This window comes from Coregonus clupeaformis, chromosome 13, assembly GCF_020615455.1.
Source record: "Coregonus clupeaformis isolate EN_2021a chromosome 13, ASM2061545v1, whole genome shotgun sequence".
NCBI classification, from domain to species: Eukaryota; Metazoa; Chordata; class Actinopteri; order Salmoniformes; family Salmonidae; genus Coregonus; species Coregonus clupeaformis.
This window is the reverse complement of record NC_059204.1, coordinates 31,963,497-31,988,540: the sequence shown is the minus strand read 5'-3', so window position 1 is coordinate 31,988,540 and position 25,044 is coordinate 31,963,497. Positions and strand designations below refer to the sequence as shown.

The following is a 25,044-nucleotide window of genomic DNA, read 5'->3' as shown; positions in this document are numbered from 1 at the left end:
TATCAGAGACCCACTGAGACCGAAGTCCCATCGGTAAATTGCAATGTACCGAAGTTGGTGTTCAAACTGAGACTGTTCCTACAGCAGTGCATTAACACTACCCAAAATGTTGAACTCTATATGACAGAAATCAGTCGCAGTGACGGAAAACTTGAACCTATGCGTAATAGTGAAATAGGATTATAGTCTCTATAGTTGAAAGCTTGAAGCCATTACTCTGTGAGGGCAGCTATGACTGAAAGTTGGTAATATTACACTGGTGCGTCACTGTACACACACCATGTGCACACAAACACACACACACACACACATAAACTCAATCACACACACACGCTTCCCACATTTCCTGATGAGGCTCACCACCTAATAGCAATGAGGGACAACAGCAGCTACACTGTGTACCATGTGAGTGCTGTTCTACCATGGTTTGAAATTCAATTAAAAGGGAGCAATCACAGTGTTCAAACAGCCACATGATGTATTGCCTAATTGCTACAGAGGCCATGGCATCAATGAAATTAACTCCAATTTAGTCCTGTCATCCTTTATGATCTCTCCTCTTTCCCCCATATTAATTGTGGAGGCCTGGTGTGTCGGGTGTTGATGGCACAGTGTGATTTATAATGAGAGATTCTAGAAGGGACAATCTAGGATTTGTACATCCATTTTTGGACTTTTAAATGAATTATATACACTAAGTGTACAAAACATCTCTTTCCATGACATAGACTGACCAGGTGAATCCAGGTGAAAGCTATGATCCCTTATTGGTGTCACTTGTTAAATCCACTTCAATTAGTGTAGATGAAGTGGAGGAGACAGGTTAAAGAAGGATTTTAAAGCTTGAATTGTTTTCTTACCTCGAAAGGAGTTATGAGACTTATTCAAATTTTATTAAAAAAAAATTTAAGATGAGGCGAGACAAATAAGAGCCTGCTCTACTTCCATTGTTAAGGTTGGGTGAATGCAGTTCAAATGGAGGATGTGCCCATCCTTTCTGCTGAAATGTTTGAAAAAAGCTATAACTGCATATTGATGAGGAACACACGATTCAGTTTAAAATCCCCAGGTGAAGAAAATCCTATTATTGAAATCTTTTTTATGTAATCTTTCATAGTAGAGGGATTCATGCAGTTTCACACATGCATGCACACGTACACTCGCATAGGCTAGCTGCTAACGCAAATTCATTAATTCAATTTGATTGCATCGAGGGCTGTCAAATGTGGTCTTTTCCTAGAAACAGATTCATTTCTCTGTCAAAAGCATTTTTGACAAAAAGTTCACCCACACATTATTACAGTGTGTAATATGGGCAGAAATCCTTGTGAGTATAGCGATACAGTATAACTTTATCGACAAAAGCATACACATTGTATATAACATGTCATTTTATCAACAGTCTAGTACCTTCAAAAGTCAAGAAACACTGCGCTAGCTCTCCCAGCAGGTGTCGTCCTTGCTTTAGTAATGAGCCCTTGTCTGAGTTGTGGCTGGTGCTGAGACTGAGGCTGTCCTAATATGGACACCGTATACTGGTAAGCATGAAGCAGACACAAGGTCCAGCTGATACTTCAACACAGGACAAAAGACCATGAAACTCAGGACAACAGGCCATGAAACTGAGGACAACAGGCCATGAAACTCAGGACAACAGGCCATGAAACTCAGGACAACAGGCCATGAAACTCAGGACAACAGACCATGAAACTCAGGACAACAGGCCATGAAACTCAGGACAACAGGCCATGAAACTCAGGACAACAGGCCATGAAACTCAGGACAACAGACCATGAAACTCAGGACAACAGGCCATGAAACTCAGGACAACAGACCATGAAACTCAGGACAACAGACCATGAAACTCAGGACAACAGGCCATGAAACTGAGGACAACAGGCCATGAAACTGAGGACAACAGGCCATGAAACTCAGGACAACAGACCATGAAACTTAGGACAACAGGCCATGAAACTTAGGACAACAGACCATGAAACTCAGGACAACAGACCATGAAACTTAGGACAACAGGCCATGAAACTTAGGACAACAGGCCATGAAACTCAGGACAACAGACCATGAAACTTAGGACAACAGGCCATGAAACTCAGGACAACAGGCCATGAAACTCAGGACAACAAACCAAGCAATTCTGGACAATAGACCATAAAACTCCGGACAACAGACCATGAAACTCAGGATAGACCAAGCAAAATGGGACTACTGTTTCTGACCAATCATACACTTTGAACGTGGCCTCTGTGGTGTCAAAAAAATAAAATAAACGAGTGGCCTGGCTGTTCTAGCAGTAATGATGCAGCCTTCGACACACACGTCTGTGGTGTCAGCATAGGTTTGAATTCGTTTATACAGTGCCTTGCAAAAGTATTAATCCCCCTTGGCGTTTTTCCTATTTTGTTGCATTACAACCTGTAATTTAAATTGATTTTTATTTGGATTTCATGTAATGGACATACACAAAATAGTCCAAATTGGTGAAGTGGAATGAAAACAATTCTAAAAAATAAATAACGGAAAAGTGGTGCGTGCATATGTATTCACCCCCTTTGCTATGAAGCCCCTAAATAAGATAGGGTGCAACCAATTACCTTCAGAAGTCACATAATTAGTTAAATAAAGTCCACCTGTGTGCAATCTAAGTGTCACATGATCTGTCACATGATGTCAGTATATATACAGTGAGGGAAAAAAGTATTTGATCCCCTGCTGATTTTGTACGTTTGCCCACTGACAAAGAAATGATCAGTCTATAATTTTAATGGTAGGTTTATTTGAACAGTGAGAGACAGAATAACAACAAAAAAATCCAGAAAAACGCTTGTCAAAAATGTTATAAATTGATTTGCATTTTAATGAGGTAAATAAGTATTTGACCCCCTCTCAATCAGAAAGATTTCTGGCTCCCGGGTGTCTTTTATACAGGTTACGAGCTGAGATTAGGAGCAAACTCTTAAAGGGAGTGCTCCTAATCTCAGTTTGTTACCTGTATAAAAGACACCTGTCCACAGAAGCAATCAATCAATCAGATTCCAAACTCTCCACCATGGCCAAGACCAAAGAGCTCTCCAAGGATGTCAGGGACAAGATTGTAGACCTACACAAGGCTGGAATGAGCTACAAGACCATCGCCAAGCAGCTTGGTGAGAAGGTGACAACAGTTGGTGCAATTATTAGCAAATGGAAGAAACACAAAATAACTGTCAATCTCCCTCGGCCTGGAGCTCCATGCAAGATCTCACCTCGTGGAGTTGCAATGATCATGAGAACGGTGAGGAATCAGCCCAGAACTACACAGGAGGATCTTGTCAATGATCTCAAGGCAGCTGGGACCATAGTCACCAAGAAAACAATTGGTAACACACTACGCCGTGAAGGACTGAAATCCTGCAGCGCCCTCAAGAAAGCACATATACAGGCCCGTCTGAAGTTTGCCAATGAAGGTGGAAACATTATGCTTTGGGGGAGTTTTTCTGCTAAGGGGAAAGGACAACTTCACCGCATCAAAGGGACGATGGACGGGGCCATGTACCGTCAAATCTTGGGTGAGAACCTCCTTCCCTCAGCCAGGGCATTGAAAATGGGTCGTGGATGGGTATTCCAGCATGACAATGACCCAAAACACACGGCCAAGGCAACAAAGGAGTGGCTCAAGAAGAAGCACATTAAGGTCCTGGAGTGGCCTAGCCAGTCTCCAGACCTTAATCCCATAGAAAATCTGTGGAGGGAGCTGAAGGTTTGAGTTGCCAAACATCAGCCTCGAAACCTTAATGACTTGGAGAAGATCTGCAAAGAGGAGTGGGACAAAATCCCTCCTGAGATGTGTGCAAACCTGGTGGCCAACTACAAGAAACATCTGACCTCTGTGATTGCCAACAAGGGTTTTGCCACCAAGTACTAAGTCATGTTTTGCAGAGGGGTCAAATACTTATTTCCCTCATTAAAATGCAAATCAATTTATAACATTTTTGACATGCGTTTCTCTGGATTTTGTTGTTGTTATTCTGTCTCTCACTGTTCAAATAAACCTACAATTAAAATTATAGACTGATCATGTCTTTGTCAGATAGCAAACATATAAAATCAGCAGGGGATCAAATACTTTTTTCCCTCACTGTACACCTGTTCTGAAAGGCCCCAGAGTCTGCAACACCACTAAGCAAGGGGCCCCACCAAGCAAGTGACACCATGAAGACCAAGGAGCTCTCCAAACAGGTCAGGGACAAAGTTGTGGAGAAGTACAGATCAGGGTTGTGTTATAAAAAAATATCCGAAACTTTGATCATCCCACGGAGCACCATTAAATACATTATAAAAAAAATGGAAAGAATATGGCACCACAACAAATCTGCCAAGAGAGGGCCGCCCACCAAAACTCACGGCCCATGCAAGGAGGGCATTAATCAGAGAGGCAACAAAGAGACCAAAGATAACCCTGAAGGAGCTGCAAAGCTCCACAGCGGAGATTGGAGTATCTGTCAATAGGACCACTTTAAGCCGTACACTCCACAGAGCTGGGCTTTACGGAAGAGTGGTCAGAAAAAAGCCATTGCTTAAGAAAAAAATAAGCAAGGGAAACGCTATGTCTGTCGCAAACCCAAAACCTCTCATCACCACGAGGTGTAGCTCAGTTCGCCCCGTGTAGCTCAGTTGGTAGAGCATGGCGCTTGCAACGCCAGGGTTGTGGGTTCGATTCCCACGGGGGCCCAGTATGAAACAAAAAAAATTAAAATAATGTATGCACTCACTAACTGTAAGTCACTCTGGATAAGAGTGTCTGCTAAATTACTAAAAATTTAAAAAATTTAAACACCATCCTGGTGTTGGCAGCATCATGGTGTGGGGATTGTTTTCATCGACTGGAAAACTGGTCGGAATGATGGATGGTGCTAAATAAAGGGAAATTCTTGAGGGAAACCTGTTTCAGTCTTCCAGAGATTTGAGACTGGGACGGAGGTTCACCTTCCAGCAGGACAATGACCCTAAGCATACTGCTAAAGCAACACTCAGGTGGTTTAAGGGGAAACATTTAAATGTCTTGGAATGGCCTAGTCAAAGCCCAGACCTCAATCCAATTGAGAATCTGTGGTATGACTTAAAGATTGCTGTACACCAGCGGAACCCATCCAACTTGAAGGAACTGGAGCAGTTTTGCCTTGAAGAATGGGCAAAAATCCCAGTGGCTAGATGTGCCAAGCTTATAGAGACATACCCCAAGAGACTTGCAGCTGTAATTGCTGCAAAAGGTGGCTCTACAAAGTATTGACTTTGGGGGGTGAATAGTTATGCACACTCAAGTTTTCAGATTTGTTGTCTTATTTCTTGTTTGTTTCACCATATAAAATAGTTTGCATCTTCAAAGTGTTAGGCATGTTGTGTAAATCAAATGATACAACCCCCCCCAAAATCCATTTTAATTCCGGGTTGAAAGGCAACAAAATAGGAAAAATGCCAAGGGGGGTGAATACTTTCGCAAGCCACTGTATGGTGTATCATTCTGGTGTCATGTTGCTAGCAAACAGACTAAGGTCTTCATAATGAAAAAAGACGCCCTGTGGTCGTAGCTGATTTGGCAGCTGAATGAGGTGGCTTCCCCTCCCTTTGCCTATAGAGCCAGTCAGTGTTTTCGTCACCCACCTTGGACATAATGTAACACATGACAAAGGAGGCAACTGTCTTCTTAAAACATAAGAAGTGTTCCACATCAGTGCCTACCTTCTGCATCTTTAAAGACACTGCTTTGGAAAACGCTTTATTATAATATTCAGGTCTGTCAACCTCCTAGTTGAATTGTTTTAAAGTGGCAAACTGCAGTTCAAACAACATCAACATCAGTTTTGGTAAACAGCTGAGGGATGGGGCTGGAGAAAAGTATCCCCTCTCAAACTCATTGACGGAGCTATGGATGTTAGGACTGACCATGCATCAGATAAAAATTATATACAGTGTTTGTTTACAATTACATTGTTTATAAACAATGTAGTAAAACAAGCTTATATTTTGGGGTCTGATAGAGTAACACAGTTGAGTTAAACTCATGAGGCATTTATACGTTTTCATCTTCAAGAATCAATGGCTTTACAGTATACATCATTACATTAAAAGTCCAAAAATGGATATACCAATGCCAAATTGCCCCTTTACAGAAGCACGGTCTGCAGAGGGAGAAGGGTGAAATCTAGAGTTAACACCTGGTTTTCCAAGGCAACTCATTATTCTTGTGCTAACCAGGCCCTGCCGCCTCCAGGGAATAGAGAGGATTCTGGGATGGTCGCTCTGCCTCTCCTTACTGCTACACTTCTGACTGGAGGATGCCGGCCACGCAGCTTTGGAGGAAACTTCCTGTATTTTAAGTATCCGCACAGGGGAAGGACATTATGTGCTGGGAATCACCTCAGAATGCTTCATGTTGGATGTACAATTATACCATTTGACCTCTTTGCAGTGAGTATCCTTCAAACATAATCTCTTTCAAATGATGCATATGCGTGTTGATGACTTCAGGGTTTGTGAAATGATACGGCTTAGGTCGAGTTAGAGATGGATGGGTAACAATAATATATAGAAATATAATAATAATAATATATATGCCATTTAGAAGACACTTTTATCCAAAGTGACTTACAGTAGAGCATCCATACATTATTTTTGATGGGTGGCCCCAGCAGGAACCGAACCCACAACTATGACATTGCAACTCCATGTTCTACCAACTGAGCCATTCAGGACCACCTTGATGCTGTGTGAGTAAGAACCAGTAGAGTCCATCACGGATCTTTCAGCTTCTTTGGCAGATTACATTTTTCATAACTCACTGAATGGCAAGAAAAGCTAGAACATTGAAATGCAATTATAACACTGACAGGCTGTGGGACTTGAAAGAGATGGATCTCAGCACCATGTAGGAGAGCGCTTCTCCTTCAAGAAAGTTCATTGGGTCATAAATATTCACATGGTTTCTACATGGTTTTAGTTGGTTCTCAAATTGTCCGGATAATTTTTCCAATATCACTATCCTGCCCTCTAAAATCCATCACAGGTGCTACCATTGACTTATGGCATCAATTATTGACCTAAAATAAATAACTATTCTTTTAAAACAATATCTGTCAAATTATTTGTATTCAGGGAGAGACCAGTAAATCTGGTCACAAACACAATGTGGACACAGTGGATGGAAGTCATGAATGAATAATTCAGAATGGTGCTCTTCTAGATTCTTCAATATTTTTTGGTTTTGAAATAATAATACACTTTTAGTAAGTCGTTCAGAAACAAAGTGGCATTTCCAAAGATGTTTACTGACATTATGTAGCTCAGTTGGAAGAGCATGGCGTTTGCAACGCCAGGGTTGTGGGTTCGATTCCCACGGGGGGCCAGTATGAAAAAACTTTCTGATGCCAAACCAAAATGCAGGCTTTTGGGCTGTACAAATCAGTGGTCCTGTGTTGGTGTTTTATTTATAACAACTATCAATAATTCACAACAGTGGCCTTATTTGTTTTACCCATATACTGTATGTTGTTTCAGAGAAATATTCAAGAACATAACATTGTGCACATTGACAAACAGTGCTGAAAAGTCTTATCCGTCCTCAAAACATAATTCCCCTCTCATATGGCTAATAAAGACTACATAAAGGAAATATATGTTGTTTGTGCTTATAAACATAATTAAATTAATTGCCAAAATATAATCAAATGCGGAAAAAAAATGGGTCGAAGCATTAAAAAAAAAAAGGAACTCACGTAAGGTACGGTCTCCAGAGTGTCGGTGTTGACAATTATTGGGGCGGGACTTGCCTGAAAAAGAGAGAGAGAGGGGAAGAGGAAGATAAGAAACAGCAAGAGATGCCTAAATCCACTAGTGTCCTACTATCTATAAATGGATTCAGGGGACAGCCCCTGGATCATGTGGTGACTTCACCCTGTATCATGTGGGGACAGCCCCTGGATCATGTGGTGACTTCACCCTGTATCATGTGGGGACAGCCCCTGGATCATGTGGTGACTTCACCCTGTATCATGAGGGGACAGCCCCTGGATCATGTGGTGACTTCACCCTGGATCATGTGGGGACAGCCCCTGGATCATGTGGTGACTTCACCCTGTATCATGAGGGGACAGCCCCTGGATCATGTGGTGACTTCACCCTGTATCATGAGGGGACAGCCCCTGGATCATGTGGTGACTTCACCCTGTATCATGTGGGGACAGCCCCTGGATCATGTGGTGACTTCACCCTGTATCATGAGGGGACAGCCCCTGGATCATGTGGTGACTTCACCCTGTATCATGAGGGGACAGCCCTGGATCATGTGGTGACTTCACCCTGTATCATGTGGGGACAGCCCCTGGATCATGTGGTGACTTCACCCTGTATCATGTGGGGACAGCCCCTGGATCATGTGGTGACTTCACCCTGTATCATGAGGAATCCAAGAGCCCTCTTACAGATGTGAAACCCTCCCTGAATAGAGTGCCTTCAGAAACTATTCATCCCCCTTGACTTATTCTGGTTACAGCCTGAATTCAAAATTGATTAAATATATATTTTTTCTCCCCCATCTACACACAATAACCCATGATGTCAAAGTGAAAACAAGTTTTTAGAAATGTTTGCTAATTTATTGAAAATGAAATAAAGAAATAACTAATTTAGATAAGTATTCACACCCCTGAGTCAATACTTTGTAGAAGCACCTTTGGCAGTGATTAGAGCTGTGCGTCTTTCTGGGTAAGTTTCTAAGAGCTTTCCACACCTGGATTGTGCAGCATTTGCCCATTATTATTTTCAAAATGCTTCAAGCTCTGTCAAATTGGTTGTTGATCATTGCTAGATGTAACGTATACGCTGGGAGTCTGGAGGCAAGTACAGGGAGTGAATTTAATAATAAATAAAACATGGAACAAAACAAGAAACACAAGTAGCGTACAGACATGAAACATAGGAACAGAATCAATAACGCCTAGGAAAAGAACCAAAGGGAGTGACAGATATAGGGAAGGTAATCAGGAAGGTGATGGAGTGAGTCTCATGAAGCGCAGGAGCGCGTAACGATGGTGGCATGTGTGCGTAATGGTGAGTGAACTGCCGACCTCGAATGCCGGAGAAGGAGTATATGTGACACTAGACAACCATTTTCAGGTCTTGCCATAGATTTTCAAGTAGATTAAAGTCAAAACTGTAACTCGGCCACTCAGGAACATTCACTGTGTTCTTGGTAAGCAACTCCTGTGTAGATTTGGCCTTGTGTTTTAGGTTATTGTCCTGCTGAAGCGTGAATTCTTCTCCCAGTGTCTGGTGGAAAGCAGATGGAACCAGGTTTTCCTCTAGGATTTTGCCTGTGCTTAGCGCCATTCTGTTTCTTTTTTATCCTGAAAAACTCCCCAGTCCTTAACAATTACAAGCATACCCATAACATGATGCAGCCACCACTATGCTTGAAAATATGGAGAGCGGTATCCATTAATGTGTTGTATAGGATTTTGTATTCAGGACCAAAAGTTAAATGTTTGTCACATTTTTTGCAGTATTACTTTAGCCTAGCGGTTAGAGCGTTAGGCCAGTAACCGAAAAGTCACTGGTTCGAATACCTTAGCCGACAAGGTGAAAAATCTGTCTATGTGTCTTTGAGCAAGGCACGTAACCCTAATTTGCTCCAGGGGTGCCGTACTACTATGGCTGACCCTGTAAAACAACACATTTCACTGCACCTATCTGATGTATGTGACAATATTTTGGGGGGGTCTTTGCCTTGTTGCAAATAGGATGCATGTTTTGGAATATTTTTTATTCTGTACAGGCTTCCTTCTTTTCACTCTGTCAGTTAGGTTAGTATTGTGGAGTAACTACAATGTTGTTGAGGCATCCTCAGTTTTCTCCTATAACAGCAATTAAACTCTGTAACTGTTTTAAAGTCACCATTGGCCTCCTGGTGAAATCCCTGAGCGGTTTCCATCCTCTCTGGCAACTGAGTTATGAAGGGCGCTTGAATCTTTGTAGTGACTGGGTGTATTGATACACCATCCAAAGTGTAATTAATAACTTCACCATGCTCAAAGGGATATTCAATGTCTGCTTTATTTTGTATTTTTACCCATCTACCAATAGGTGCCCTTCTTTGCGAGGCATTGGAAAACCTCCCTAGTCTTTGTGGTTGAATCTGTGTTTGAAATTCACTACTCGACAGAGGGACTATACAGATCATTGTATGTGTGGGGTACAGAGATGAGGCAGTCATTCAAAAATCATGTTAAACACTATTATTGAACACAGAGTGAGTCCATGCAAATTATTATGACTTGTTAAGCACATTTTTACTCCTGAACTTATTTAGGCATGCCATACAAAGGGTTTGAATACTAATTGACTCAAGACATTTCAGCTTTTCATTTATTATTTGTATTTATTTTTAATTCAAAAAACATAATTCCACTTTGACATTATGGGGTATTGTGTGTAGACCAGTGACAAAAAATCTCAATGTAATCATTTTAAAATTCAGGCTGTAACACAACAAAATGTGGAAAAAGTCAAGGGGTGTCAATACTTTCTGAAGGCATAGAATATTATACATGCTAAATGTGCAGACCGCTACTAATAATCATCCATAATAACAGTAAACAATGCCCACAGAATGGCTTATGGCATGTGAAGTAAATAGAGCGGACAGATAACTAATGATATAGCTTCCATCCAGGTGAGACTATGCACATATTTGCAAGTCTTCGGCAAAAATATAATTCTAAGCAATTTCATGGCTCCACAATTAGCTCCCAATAGCCTTTACAGTTAAGTGTCTAATTTGCTGAGAAGTAAAAAACGTACGAAAAATAAGAAACGTTCACATTCATCATGTTCCTGTCAGTTTGAACAGCCCAGATGGTCCGCTGATGGTCCGCTGCCAATAACCAGAGTGCCACTGCAGTTAATCAAATGTGTAATAAAATACATGGGTGCAACTTTCCCGGGGGGAACATTCTGAAATTGCATTTTGGTCCCCTCCAGTTTTATAATTGGAATGTGATACAAAACGAGGCAACAGTGTGCTTTAGGACCATGCGGATGCCTCCGAGCGGTCGGGTAGGCTGTTTGGAGTGTTTATCCGACTGGATAAATAAAATACATATATAATCCAATATATATATATATATATATATATATATATATATATATATATATATATATATATATATATACACACACTACCAGTCAAAAGTTTGGACACACCTACTCATTCAAGGGTTTTTCTTTATTTTTACTATTTTCTACATTGTAGAATAATAGTGAAGACATCAAAACTATGAAATAACACACATGGAATCATGTAGTAACCAAAAAAGTGTTAATCAAATCAAAATATATTTTATATTTGAGATTCCTCAAAGTAGCCACCCTTTGCCTTGATGACATCTTTGCACACTCTTGGCATTCTCTCAACCAGCTTCATGAGGTAGTCACCTGGAATGCATTTCAATTAAAAGGTGTGCCTTCTTAAAAGTTAATTTGTGGAATTTCTTTCCTTCTTGGTGCGTTTGAGCCAATCAGTTGTGTTTTGACAAGGTAGGGGTGGTATACAGAAGATAGCCCTATTTGGTAAAAGACCAAGTCCATATTATGGCAAGAACAGCTCAAATAAGCAAAGAGAAACAACAGTCCATCATTACTTTTAGACATGAAGGTCAGTCAATACGGAACATTTCAAGAACTTTGAAAGTTTCTTCAAGTGCAGTCGCAAAAACCAACAAGCGCTATGATGAAACTGGCTCTCATGAGGACTGCCACAGGAATGGAAGACCCAGAGTTACCTCTGCTGCAGAGGATAAGTTCATTAGAGTTACCAGCCTCAGAAATTGCAGCCCAAATAAATTCTGTACAGAGTTTAAGTAACAGACACATCTCAACATCAACTGTTCAGAGGGGATTGTGTGAATCAGGCCTTCATGGTTGAATTGCTGCAAAGGACACCAATAATAAGAAGAGACTTGCTTGGGCCAAGAAACACGAGCAATGGACATTAGACCGGTGGAAATTTGTCCTTTGGTCTGGAGTCCAAATTGGAGATTTTTGGTTCCAACCGCCGTGTCTTTGTGAGACGCGGTGTGGGTGAACGGATGATCTCCACATGTGTATTTCCCACCGTAAAGCATGGAGGAGGAGGTGTTATGGTGTGGGGGTGATTTGCTGGTGACACTGTCTGTGATTTATTTAGAATTCAAGGCACACTTAACCAGCATGGCTACCACAGCATAATGCAGCGATACGCCATCCCATCTGGTTTGGGCTTAGTGGGACTATCATTTGTTTTTCAACAGGACAATGACCCAACACATCTCCAGGCTGTGTAAGGGCTATTTGACCAAGAAGGAGAGTGATGGAGTGCTGCATCAGATGACCTGGCCTCCACAATCCCCCGACCTCAACCCAATTGAGATGGTTTGGGATGAGTCGGACCGCAGAGTGAAGGAAAAGCAGCCAACAAGTGCTCAGCATATGTGGGAACTCCTTCAAGACTGTTGGAAAAGCATTCCAGGTGAAGCTGGTTGAGAGAATGCCAAGCGTGTGCAAAGCTGTCATCAAGGCAAAGGGTGGCTTTTTGAAGAGTCTCAAATATAAAATATATTCTGATTTCTTTAACACTTTATTGGTTATTACATGATTCCATATGTGTTATTTCATGGTTTTGATGTCTTCACTATAATTCTACAATTTAGAAAATAGTTTTTTTTAAATAAGGAAAAACCCTGGAATGAGTAGGTGTGTCCAAACTTTTGACTGGTACTGTATGCCCCCCCCACTTTTAAACAAAAGTTGCGCCCCTGATCAAATATACTATAAAAGAAGAGTTGAGGTGCTATAGAAGAACATCTTTTGGGCCATTTTAGGGAAGCGGGTAATAATTCAGTAAAACCCTTAAGATGTTTCCATCAAACAAATCTCCTCGATGTTTCACAAAGGCAAATCGTTCGGATCAGGTAGACAGATCATGGTGCGTGCGTGAGTGAGTGTCATTTTAACATTCACAGGGGGTGCAGGATAGAAAAGCTAGTCCATGAACGAGGCAGAATGGTGTTTGTGGGTAGATAGATGTCAGTGATTGAGACACTGGTCCTGTCCGAATACCAGTACTTGCGTTCTAAATAGTAAGCATTTTGGTTATGCGAAAAAATCTAGTTTTATAGTAGGTGAAATTTTGAAAATGGAGTATGCCTTAAATACCAGGATGTCATACTCATTTTGGCTTTTCATCTAGTAGAATTCACTGCACACTATTGAGGTAGAGAATCATATTTTGAGACTCACATGTGTCTGAGAACAGCTGATAATCAGCTGAAGGGACACGCTGTACCAAAATCAACAAATGGCAGGAATCAACGCAATTGCGCATTAAATGACGCATTTTCAGTAGGATGAGCCTAGTATGATTTTATTTGTTGCTTACTGCATTTATTTTTACTAAACAGTACAATCTAAATAGTATGTAGTAGGATTAGTATGTGATTGAGCGGGATTCACTGAAGGGAGCCTGGTCTGATCTACTTCTGGGGTTAATTAGGTTTAATAACTACAATACACCGAGCCTGTTAATTACAAGCCTCACTCTGCGTCCCAAATGGCACCCATAGGGTTCTGTTCAAAATTAGTGCACTATAAAAGGCAGGGGTTGGCCCGCAAGTGATATTTTTGGCCCCCCAAAGTTATTATAAAATATATATATATATATATATATATACAGTGGGGAAAAAAGTATTTAGTCAGCCACCAATTGTGCATGTTCTCCCACTTAAAAAGATGAGAGAGGCCTGTAATTTTCATCATAGGTACACGTCAACTATGACAGACAAATTGAGAAAAATAAATCCAGAAAATCACATTGTAGGATTTTTAATGAATTTATTTGCAAATTATGGTGGAAAATAAGTATTTGGTCACCTACAAACAAGCAAGATTGCTGGCTCTCACAGACCTGTAACTTCTTCTTTAAGAGGCTCCTCTGTCCTCCACTCGTTACCTGTATTAATGGCACCTGTTTGAACTTGTTATCAGTATAAAAGACACCTGTCCACAACCTCAAACAGTCACACTCCAAACTCCACTATGGCCCAGACCAAAGAGCTGTCAAAGGACACCAGAAACAAAATTGTAGACCTGCACCAGGCTGGGAATACTGAATCTGCAATAGGTAAGCAGCTTGGTTTGAAGAAATCAACTGTGGGAGCAATTATTAGGAAATGGAAGACATACAAGACCACTGATCATCTCCCTCGATCTGGGGCTCCACGCAAGATCTCACCCCGTGGGGTCAAAATGATCACAAGAACGGTGAGCAAAAATCCCAGAACCACACGGGGGACCTAGTGAATGACCTGCAGAGAGCTGGGACCAAAGTAACAAAGCCTACCATCAGTAACACACTACGCCGCCAGGGACTCAAATCCTGCAGTGTCAGACGTGTCCCCCTGCTTAAGCCAGTACATGTCCAGGCCCGTCTGAAGTTTGCTAGAGTGCATTTGGATGATCCAGAAGAGGATTGGGAGAATGTCATATGGTCAGATGAAACCAAAATATAACTTTTTGGTAAAAACTCAACTCGTCGTGTTTGGAGGACAAAGAATGCTGAGTTGCATCCAAAGAACACCATACCTACTGTGAAGCATTGGGGTGGAAACATCATGCTTTGGGGCTGTTTTTCTGCAAAGGGACCAGGACTACTGATCCGTGTAAAGGGAAAGAATGAATGGGGCCATGTATCGTGAGATTTTGAGTGAAAACCTCCTTCCATCAGCAAGGGCATTGAAGATGAAACGTGGCTGGGTCTTTCAGCATGACAATGATCCCAAACACACCGCCCGGGCAACGAAGGAGTGGCTTCGTAAGAAGCATTTCAAGGTCCTGGAGTGGCCTAGCCAGTCTCCAGATCTCAACCCCATAGAAAATCTTTGGAGGGAGTTGAAAGTCTGTGTTGCCCAGCGACAGCCCCAAAACATCACTGCTCTAGAGCAGATCTGCATGGAGGAATGGGCCAAAATACCAGCAACAGTGTGTGAAAACCTTGTGAAAACTTACAGAAAACGTTTGACCTGTGTCATTGCCAACAAAGGGTATATAACAAAGTATTGAGAAACTTTTGTTATTGACCAAATACTTATTTTCCACCATAATTTGCAATTTGTTCCCAAGTATTCCCACAAATTTAAAAAAGAGACGTGATCGTGTCTCAATGTAATGAAGGTATGAAACGATTGTTATTTTCAAATACAATCTCTTTTTGGGTTTATTAATTATTATAATTATGTTACAGTCCCCCGACCTCCGTTCCGACAAAAATCATCCCGTGGCTGAATCTAGTTGCCTATCCCAGATAAGGAATAGGGTGCCATTTGGGACACAAACAACTTCAAATATTTAACCGCACAATGTAGCAGAATATATCAACAACTATTTTAACCACTCATGCTGGTTTACCACTCAATGACTTGCCTTTCACTGTTCACCTAGGCAAATAATGTACATGAACATTTAGCATGTCATGTGTGCTGGTGCTGATCAAATAATCACAGAGGGGAAACTTTTATCCTGTGAGACCTATCTTAAGCTGTTACTTTAGTATGGGATGTTGAGAACCCTGCACTCGACTACTCTTCAGTCTCTCAGTGCAGCCTTGTGCTCCAGTTCAGTAATTTAAGGGTGAACCTGTGTGTAGTGAACCATGCATAAAAATAAAACGTCTATAATTTACAAGCACTTGTTCATATGTAAAAACAGTCAACAACACAAGCAGAGAGAGAAAGAGAAGGAGAACAAGAGTGAGATTGAGAGAGGGGAAAAGAGAGGGAGAGCTACTGTCCATCTTGGAGACATGGTTAAATCATGGTGGGAAATAGATGTGTGAGGGGGTGAAAGGAAAGGAAAGGTGGATACCTAGTCAGTTGTACAACTGAATGCATTCAACTGAAATGTGTCTTCTACATTTAACCCAACCCCTCTGAATCAGAGAGGTGTGGGGGGCTGCCTTAATCGACATCCACCTCATCGGCGCCCGGGGAACAGTGGTTTAACTGCCTTGCTCAGGGGCAGAACGACAGATTTTTACATTGTGAGCTCGGGGATTCGATCCAGCAACCTTTCGGTTACTGGCCCGCCGCTCCTAGAAAGAGTGTCTGTGTCCGAATACCCATACTAGCGTACTACATATTTAAACTGTACAATCATTTCGGTGTTTGATCTAGTAGAATTCACACGTCTTTTACGACTCACGTGTTTGACAACATCTGATAATCAGATAAATTGACTCGCTGTACCAAAATGAACGAATGGCGGGAGTCAACGCAATCGCGCATTAGATGACGCATTCGGAGTACTATTTTCAACATTTCACATACTATAAAACATTCTTTTTTGGCATACTATTTAGTGCGCTAGTATGGGTATTCAGGCACGGCCAGTGAGAGAGAGAGGTTCTCCCAAATCAATGTAGTCCCTCCTGGATAGGGGTAAGGCCATCAGAAGGCAAGGTGAAGTAAGTACCATTTTGCTTACACCTATCTAATCCCTTCAGATCTACAAGAGTGCCTGGGGAGGAGGGTCTAGGGCAGGGGTACTCAACTCTACGAGGTCCAGAGCCTGCTGGTTTTCTGTTCTACCTGATAATTAATTGCACACACCTGGTGTCCCAGGTCTAAATCAGTCCTTAATTAGAGGGGAACAATGAAAGAACGCAGTGGAACTGGCTTCGAGGTCCAGAGTTGAGTTTGAGGGGTCTAGGGATTGATTTGGAATTCAGGGGTAGAGAGAGGTGTAGAGATGAAAAGAGAGTGGAGGACAGCAAATGAGGAGAGGGCAATATAGCAAACGAGAGATGAAGATTGATACAGAGAACAAGAAATATGCTACATACACATTATTTCTACAATCCTCATCTTTTCTCTACCCCTCCCTGTTACCCAGCACTGATTTTCTGCATCCCAAATAGCACCCTATTTCCTATGTAGTTCGCTACTTTTGACCAGAGCCCTATGGGCCCTGATCAAAAAAAGTGCACTAAATCGGAAATAGGGTCCAATTTGGGATGCAACCATTCTCTGTTCAGCTCCATATATCAACAGGAAGCCCTAGTAAAAAGAGACTGCTGCATCGCAACATTGCAATGATGTAGCCTTGGTCCCCAGCGAGATGATGGATGTTTCCACATTACGTGCCCTTCGCACACATCGCCCATGGCAATTTCAGTCATGCTACAGTTGCACAAACATTGCTCATCGGACCAATTAACATGCATTGCATAAAGGTTTAACGCAAACCTTTACCAGACATCACACATGATCCCATTGTAATTGCAGAGATTTAGTATTTGGAATTGGTAAGTCATCTATTTGATTATGGTTAATATACAGTGTCTGAATTATTATGTTATGGCATAGTGCCTTATTGGTCAATGACAGATAGACAAAAAAAGCAGACTGTCAGATCTGACACTGTTTTATACACATCTTTCCCATTGGGAACATTGACACTTTACTAGTTGAAATGATGTATTTTCAGCCAGTTTTGCTGACTGAGATTGTGACACTTCTCCGCTCAGGAAGTGAGAGTCACAATCAGTCTAATTACTGACTTCCTCTCTCTAATAACCTTGGTCAATACACTACAATACTGCATCTGGGAGGAAATAACACTGGACACCGTTTGTCAATAGCATGAAATTACATTATATGATTTCATTCAGAAGTCGTTATTTAAAAATATGTTAGGACATGTACAAAGCTTATGGTGCAGAGAGCAGGCTTGCCAAACTAAAAACACAAAGCTGCATTCAAAATAATGCTGCAGTTTCCATGATTATTATTTTTGTATACTTGGTGTTTTATAATCTGAGTATTGTTAGAAATAATCTGAGTTGTTTTATTTATATCAATGACTCATGTGTGACCACTAAAATACATTCATATTTCATAGTCCAAATAGTATGTGCGTGTATGCGCCTGTGTGTGAATGCGTATTGTAATTCACCTGAGCCTCTGTCAACACTATCCCAAAAGTCTTATCTCAGAGACCTAGGACGCTTCCATCCAGAATCTTTAAAACACTTTGATAAATCAAGGAACTCTGGCGACAAGATTTTCAGTAATGGAGACACGCTCCTGCACGCACACCCACAGGAGCCGTGCAAACACACTATTTCACACAGTGTATCTCAGATACAGCTATCCAGTTTAACATCACCAAGCTAATGGACTGGGAGGAGAGTGCCTCAGATAGGCAACTTTCCATCTCACAGGGAAAGCATTGCTCCATTCACATATCAGGCAAGAGTGCATCTTCTGAACAGCACATCCTCAAATCACACATCTTTTTAGATGTCTACTGGCTATCTGCCCACAGCTTGTGTCACTCTCTGAGACAAATCTCACCGAACCCCCATTTTAGCAACACAGTGATTCAGAGTAATGACCAATGCAAGTCTGAATGAGAACACAAGGCATGCATCCATGTTTAATTGCTGTGGGGAACGTTTGTTAGCGGGATTTAAGAATCTATTTTAGGCTTTGTCCTCTTATTTAGCCAATGCCTGTTGGGGCATATTGGCATAGCTTCTCAATATTGTACAGTTGCAAACTCCAGCTCTACTGCTCCCAGCCCCGACCCAAGAACCCTGTTTACACAGGTCAGGTATTATCCAAATTCAGCACCTGGACTCTAGCCCGTGAGTGGGTTTGCTGTGGCTGCCACTCACTCCCTCTCATACGGAGCCAGGGGTAAACACACTCTCTTACACACACACACACACACACACACACACCTAACCCTTGCACCTATCCGGCTAGATAAGTCGCTCTGGATAAGAGCGTCTGCTAAATGACTAAAATGTAAATGTAATGTAAATAACAAAATCCCTTCTCAATCTTGTCATCCTAATGGTCCCCTCTGATCTGGACTATAGTGCACGGTTGGTTACCTGGTAGTGATCCCGCCAGCTCTGACTCTGCGGACAGCTGCATTCGGACAACAGGTCACAGCTGCCCCCTTTGGTGCGGACCACAGAGCGCCCAGGGCTCCTCCAGGAGCTTTCCGAGCGTGTAGCCATAAGACGGCCCCTCTGCCGGGGTAGAGTAGCACCCCCGGGGACTGAGCCATAGTGGTATCCCCGGGGCGGGTGGTGCTGCCATCCACAGGAGCACGGCACCTCTCCACATCCCCCTCTATCCATCTCCACACAGCAGCTCTGCTGTTTGTTCAGGTAGGCAGCAGTCATCCTGCCTAGCGCAATCCCTCCCTCACTACCTCTCTTAAGGTTTCTCGTCTTCCGTGCACTGTGAATGCGGGAGGTGATGCTCGAGTCCTCTGACGATAAATTAACGAACGGCACTGTTTAGTTGGCAGTATGTCCCTGCTCTGAGAGAGAGAGAGATGCTGCTGTTAGAGTGAGAGGCAACAGCAGCAGCTGTATGTGAGAGAGAGAGAGGGAGAGAGAGAGAGAGGGAAAGAGAGAGAGAGGTAGAGGGAGAGAGAAGCAGAGATGAAACAGAGGGAGAGAGAGAGAGAAAAGCTGAATTAGAGAGAGAGGGGGAGAGAGAGAGAGAGGGAGAAGCAGAGATGAGCAAAGAGAGAAGGTACTGGCTCTTCTGCGTTGCTGGCCGTGTGCTGGCTGGTAGCTCTTTGTCAGTAGATGACTCAACCTGCAGCACAACTTGATTGCATCCGTGAATCAAGGCAGAAGCAATCCATGTTCCGAACAGGTAGGAATTTGAGAGCAGAGCCTGCACTACAAATCGGTTAGGGTGGAGACAGCCTCTCTTTATTCAATTAAACATGCTGCCTTCTTTCCCGGCACTTGAGTTTCTACCTGGGTTTGACAACATTCCTACCTCTAAACCACCTGTACTAAGAAACACATGGTCTGAATCAAGTCTTTTGGACATTTGTATCTGTTACTTATACACTATGCAAGTGACGCGGCAAGTAGCCTTGTCATTTTTGAATGGTCTTCAAGCGCAACGATCTTCAGTGCAAAAACGTAATGAAAGGCATCTGGCAGAAGTAAATTAATCTACAAACACAAATATATATTTTTATAAATCTTATATGACTGCATTTTCATGAATGTAATGATATAATCGGCAAGCCCATTCAAAAGACCAGGGACATTAACACGGAAGCATGACGCAGGAACATGGAATAGCAATGACGTTTGGAAGCTATAGTCCTGCATTGAGATAATGATGTCATTCATATGGTAGAATACATGACATTAATGATTTTAAAATGCTATCTCATACATACAATTATAATACAGTAAATATGTTATTGTCATTTGGACAATGACAATACATTGTGGAGATTGAAATGCATGTAAGCACACGGCCTGTAGCCTATCAGTAAATGACAAACCACAATACACACTCTGGTTGGTAGAATAACAAATGAATTAGATGGTCAAATGAATCGTGCAATGGCAAGTATAAGGTCACTGGCACTTCCTAATTCGATGAATAGTCTATTTTTAAATTCTAGTGTCAGATTTAATCACAAACGAAGGGCTTTAGATGGAGTAATTGATGCTAAACCGCTCAGGCTAAACTATCCAGCTGCTTTTCAATCAAATTCCACACTGACATATACTACAGCCCAACTGTTGAAAACAAGTCTATTAAAAAATTTGCGAATAGTGAAAATAGAGAACCCCTAACAGAAATTTCACACAAGATGAACACATTCTGTTTGCAATGGTAACATGTTCCATTGCATGTGAAATATTTTAAATGTATTTAGGAACTAAAATGCACACCAAACTAGCTTTTCCGGTGTTTGCGAAAGCAAAGACAGGGAGGAATGCATTATTTTTATTCATATTACAATTCAATTTGTGTTACAATAAAATGTGTTGTGTAATTATTGTACACTGAACAAAAATATAAACGCAACATGTAAAGTATTAGTCCCATGTTTCATGAGCTGAAATAAAAGATCCCAGAAATGTTCCATATGCACAAAAAGCTTATTTCTCTGACATTTTGTGCACAGATTTGTTTACATCCCTGTTAAAGAGCATTTCTCCTTTGCAAAGATAATCCATCCACCTGACAGGTGTGGCATATCAAGAAGCTGATTAAACAGCATGATCATTACACAGGTGCACCTTGTGCTGGGGACAATAAAAGGACACTCTAAACTGTGCAGTTTTGTCACACAACACAATGCCACAGATGTCTCAAGTTTTGAGGGAGCGTGCAATTGGCATGCTGACTGCCTATAAGAAGGAAATGTGTCACGCTGCATGAGGCAAATGGTGGTAACACAAGATACTGACTGGTTTTCTGATCCACGCCCCTACCTTTGTTTTAAGGTATCTGTGACCAATAGATGCATATCTGTTAAAGTGAGATTTTCACATGGAGTTTTCTTACATGTGAACCTGCAAATATGATTTTCACATTTGAACATTTTTTACATGTGAAACCGCAAATTTCACATGTGAAACTGCAATTCATGTGAGGTGAAAACATGTTATTCTTATCACGTGAAAAGGTGGTGTTAACATGTGAACTCTACATTTAATACATGTGAAAATATGGTTTCACGTGTGTAATTTAATCTCAAGATGTGAGAACAGCTATTTAATGTGAAAATGTCATTTTCATATGTGAAACTACAAATTTGATATATATATATTATTATTATTTTTATTTAAGTTACCATGGATATGTTAAATCACATGGTCTGAAGGATGAATATTGCATGGAAAACGTTTTCCTAAGGAAGAGACCGTGTGAATGAAATGTCACAAGTACCTTCAGTGAAGTGAGCAAACGTCTCTGGTCTCCAAGAGTGTTTAAGGTACTTGTGACATCTCATTCACACAGTCCACCAAGGAAGCTACAATAAATATCCAATTATTTCAAAGACAAGAGGCAGACTTTGTAAAAAAGTGAGAAATAACTATTTTCTTTGGCTCGGTGTGATAATAATGGGCGACACTTGATGGGAAATGGATACGGACTTAGCACTAAAAGGCAATCGTTTGTGTGTGTGTTTGTCAGTGGCGACCCGTCATTCAGGGCAGGTGGGGCAGAGACTTGATAACATTTTTGTTATTTTGGCATTAATACGTGTCAAATATCAGTTTGCAAACAATGTAAAAAATCAATTAAAAATCATGGAATTAATAAAGCCTCCATACAAACATGGTCTCTTTTTTGCTTTCTTGAGTAAGGCAGCTCCAAAATGCAGGTGTTTCAGCCAAGCTCAGTGCTTTCTGTTGTGGTGGGGCAGCCAGCGGAAAATACGGAGCGTAGGGGTTGGTAATGTTCTCTAGTTGAGCCGTGATTGGCTCAGTGTTCTGTCACTCATGGGGACACTATGTCACTGCCAAATCTAATGGTAGAGCTCGAAAATTCAAGCCCCTTGGGTGCAGCCATAGTTACATTAGAAGTAACCATCCAAGAAGGCTCAAGGTCATTGGCCACAGATAAAATGACGTCAAATCACATTATATCTACAGTAGCTTTGATTGGACTGATCATGTCAACATCATACTTTCAAAATCTTCGCTATTAGTCATCATCATGAATCAAGTCGACAATCTACTATTTAATCCTTGTCATATGAAGAGAAATAATGAAGATAAATTATGGATAAAACTTATCGGTGCTCATCGGCCATTGGACATAAACATTACACAACAAGTTGGAAATTGCAAATTCAACAATTAGTGGTTTGTAAGGAATCAGTGGCTAACTGCAAGCATTGCAAAGCAATCACTAGCCTGCTATTCAGTGGAGTGGGTGTGTGGTCCCAATTCTCAGTTTAAGGTTCTCTTTTCCAAGCTTAAAATGATAAACATTCAACATTGGCCATGCTGTCAATCCAGCATGATTTCTGCCGCACTCAAAACAACTGTTAACTCAGAACTGGGAAATCTGACTTCAGTGAGTTCAAGACAACTGGGACTCAGGAAAAAACTAACTCCGACTGGGAAAATACATTTTGAACGGTCATCCAATTCGGAATTGTAAATCGGGAACTCGGGCCTCTTTCTGGAGCTACGACCTGAAGATCACTGACATCATCATGATTCAACCTTGTTTTTTTCAGAGTTCCCAGTTGTCTTGAAAGCACCATAAATCCAGAGAATGCCAGAATTTGATGACAAAGTTTGATGACTGAATTTGCCCACGAAGGACCACCGCGCCACCTTCCTGTTCAAGTGAGCACAGCACAACAAGGTGAGTCCAAAAATGTATTGTATGCTGCTGCATAAGTGATGTAATATGCCAGGGAGATATGTATACTGTAGCTAAGAAAGTAATAGTAAGTGTATGTTGTGTAGTAAGTTGTTAGTAGCCCATGTGCCTCACCCTAATAATTTGGTCTATTTTTCCCTCTTAATTTCACCTAGTGTTCTGACTTGGTGGTGCACATGTAGCCTATAACCTGTTTTAGAGAAATGTAATCATTGAATATTGTAAGAGCTTTCATTGTCTGATTATATGCCCCCTTTATTTATCCTATGGTTCTGACTTGGTGTACAGGGAGAACACTGTAGGAACAGCTCATGTTCTGAATTCTGTCGCTGTACATTTCAAAAGTGCTGAACAAATAGTTATATTGACTACGTCCGTCCTAGCTCGCTCATTAATGTCTTAATCGAAATTATGGCTTGCCTCTTATCCGCTTGTCGTCCCCTTATGACATAGGTTGTACATCTCAATTGTCAGTAGAAACCACATTTGTTTAAACAAGTCAGCAATATCAGCTGTTTTTTTTTAAGGCAGTAAATGAGGCTGAATGAACTGTTTCGCTGCCAGACAAGGCTCCGCTGATAGCCAGGTGTAGCAGTGGTAAGGTGTTGGGACTGCTGTTGGGACTCTGCTGTTGGGACAGGTTTATGTAGGCCCTAACAGTTTGCGGGCACCGTTTGTCACCGTTATAGTGCAATTAATGTATTGTTTAGTGTTGTTTGTGTTATGTAGTGTCAAATCAAATCAAATCAAATTTTATTGGTCACATGCGCCGAATACAACAGGTGCAGACATTACAGTGAAATGCTTACTTACAGCCCTTAACCAACAGTGCATTTATTTTTAACAAAAAAAGTAAAAATAAAACAACAACAAAAAAAGTGTTGAGAAAAAAAAAGAGCAGAAGTAAAATAAAGTAACAGTAGGGAGGCTATATATACAGGGGGGTACCGTTGCAGAGTCAATGTGCGGGGGGCACCGGCTAGTTGAGGTAGTTGAGGTAATATGTACATGTGGGTAGAGTTAAAGTGACTATGCATAAATAATTAACAGAGTAGCAGCAGCGTAAAAAGGATGGGGTGGGGGGGCAGTGCAAATAGTCCGGGTAGCCATGATTAGCTGTTCAGGAGTCTTATGGCTTGGGGGTAGAAGCTGTTGAGAAGTATTTTGGACCTAGACTTGGCACTCCGGTACCGCTTGCCGTGCGGTAGCAGAGAGAATAGTCTATGACTAGGGTGGCTGGAGTCTTTGACAATTTTGAGGGCCTTCCTCTGACACCGCCTGGTATAGAGGTCCTGGATGGCGGGAAGCTTGGCCCCAGTGATGTACTGGGCCGTACGCACTACCCTCTGTAGTGCCTTGCGGTCGGAGGCCAAGCAGTTGCCATACCAGGCGGTGATGCAACCAGTCAGGATGCTCTCGATGGTGCAGCTGTAGAATTTTTGGAGGATCTGAGGACCCATGCCAAATCTTTTCAGTCTCCTGAGGGGGAATAGGCTTTGTCGTGCCCTCTTCACGACTGTCTTGGTGTGTTTGGACCATGATAGTTTGTTGGTGATGTGGACACCAAGGAACTTGAAGCTCTCAACCTGTTCCACTACAGCCCCGTCGATGAGAATGGGGGCGTGCTCAGTCCTCTTATTTTTCCTGTGTGTGGCATTGATGGCAGGCATCCCCCCATCACCGCCAAGATTTACATGCTAAAATCGCCACTGGTGTTTGTGTGTACTGGGCCATTTTCTCTGAGGCAAGTGACAGCAGCGTCTGATGGTGAATACCTCCCCAG

At 41.7% G+C, this 25,044-nt stretch overlaps 1 protein-coding gene across 14 annotated transcripts in view; it reads right to left on the bottom strand.

Moving 5' to 3' along the window:
- The window catches only part of LOC121579246 (disks large homolog 2), a 336,409-nt gene that overhangs the window by 75,086 nt on the left and 236,279 nt on the right, over window positions 1-25,044 (bottom strand). For 13 of the 14 annotated variants that reach the window (XR_006002882.2, XM_041893670.2, XM_041893672.2 and 10 more), the window contains one exon: window positions 7,767-7,820. Coding sequence is in view for 13 of the 14 variants with exons in the window: in XM_041893670.2 (XP_041749604.2) it covers window positions 7,767-7,820 (54 nt within the window). In the remaining variant the exon portion in view is untranslated. Of the gene's footprint in view, window positions 1-7,766; window positions 7,821-18,976; window positions 19,440-25,044 lie in introns of those variants that run through there. The other variant, XM_041893681.2, reaches the window with a different exon arrangement.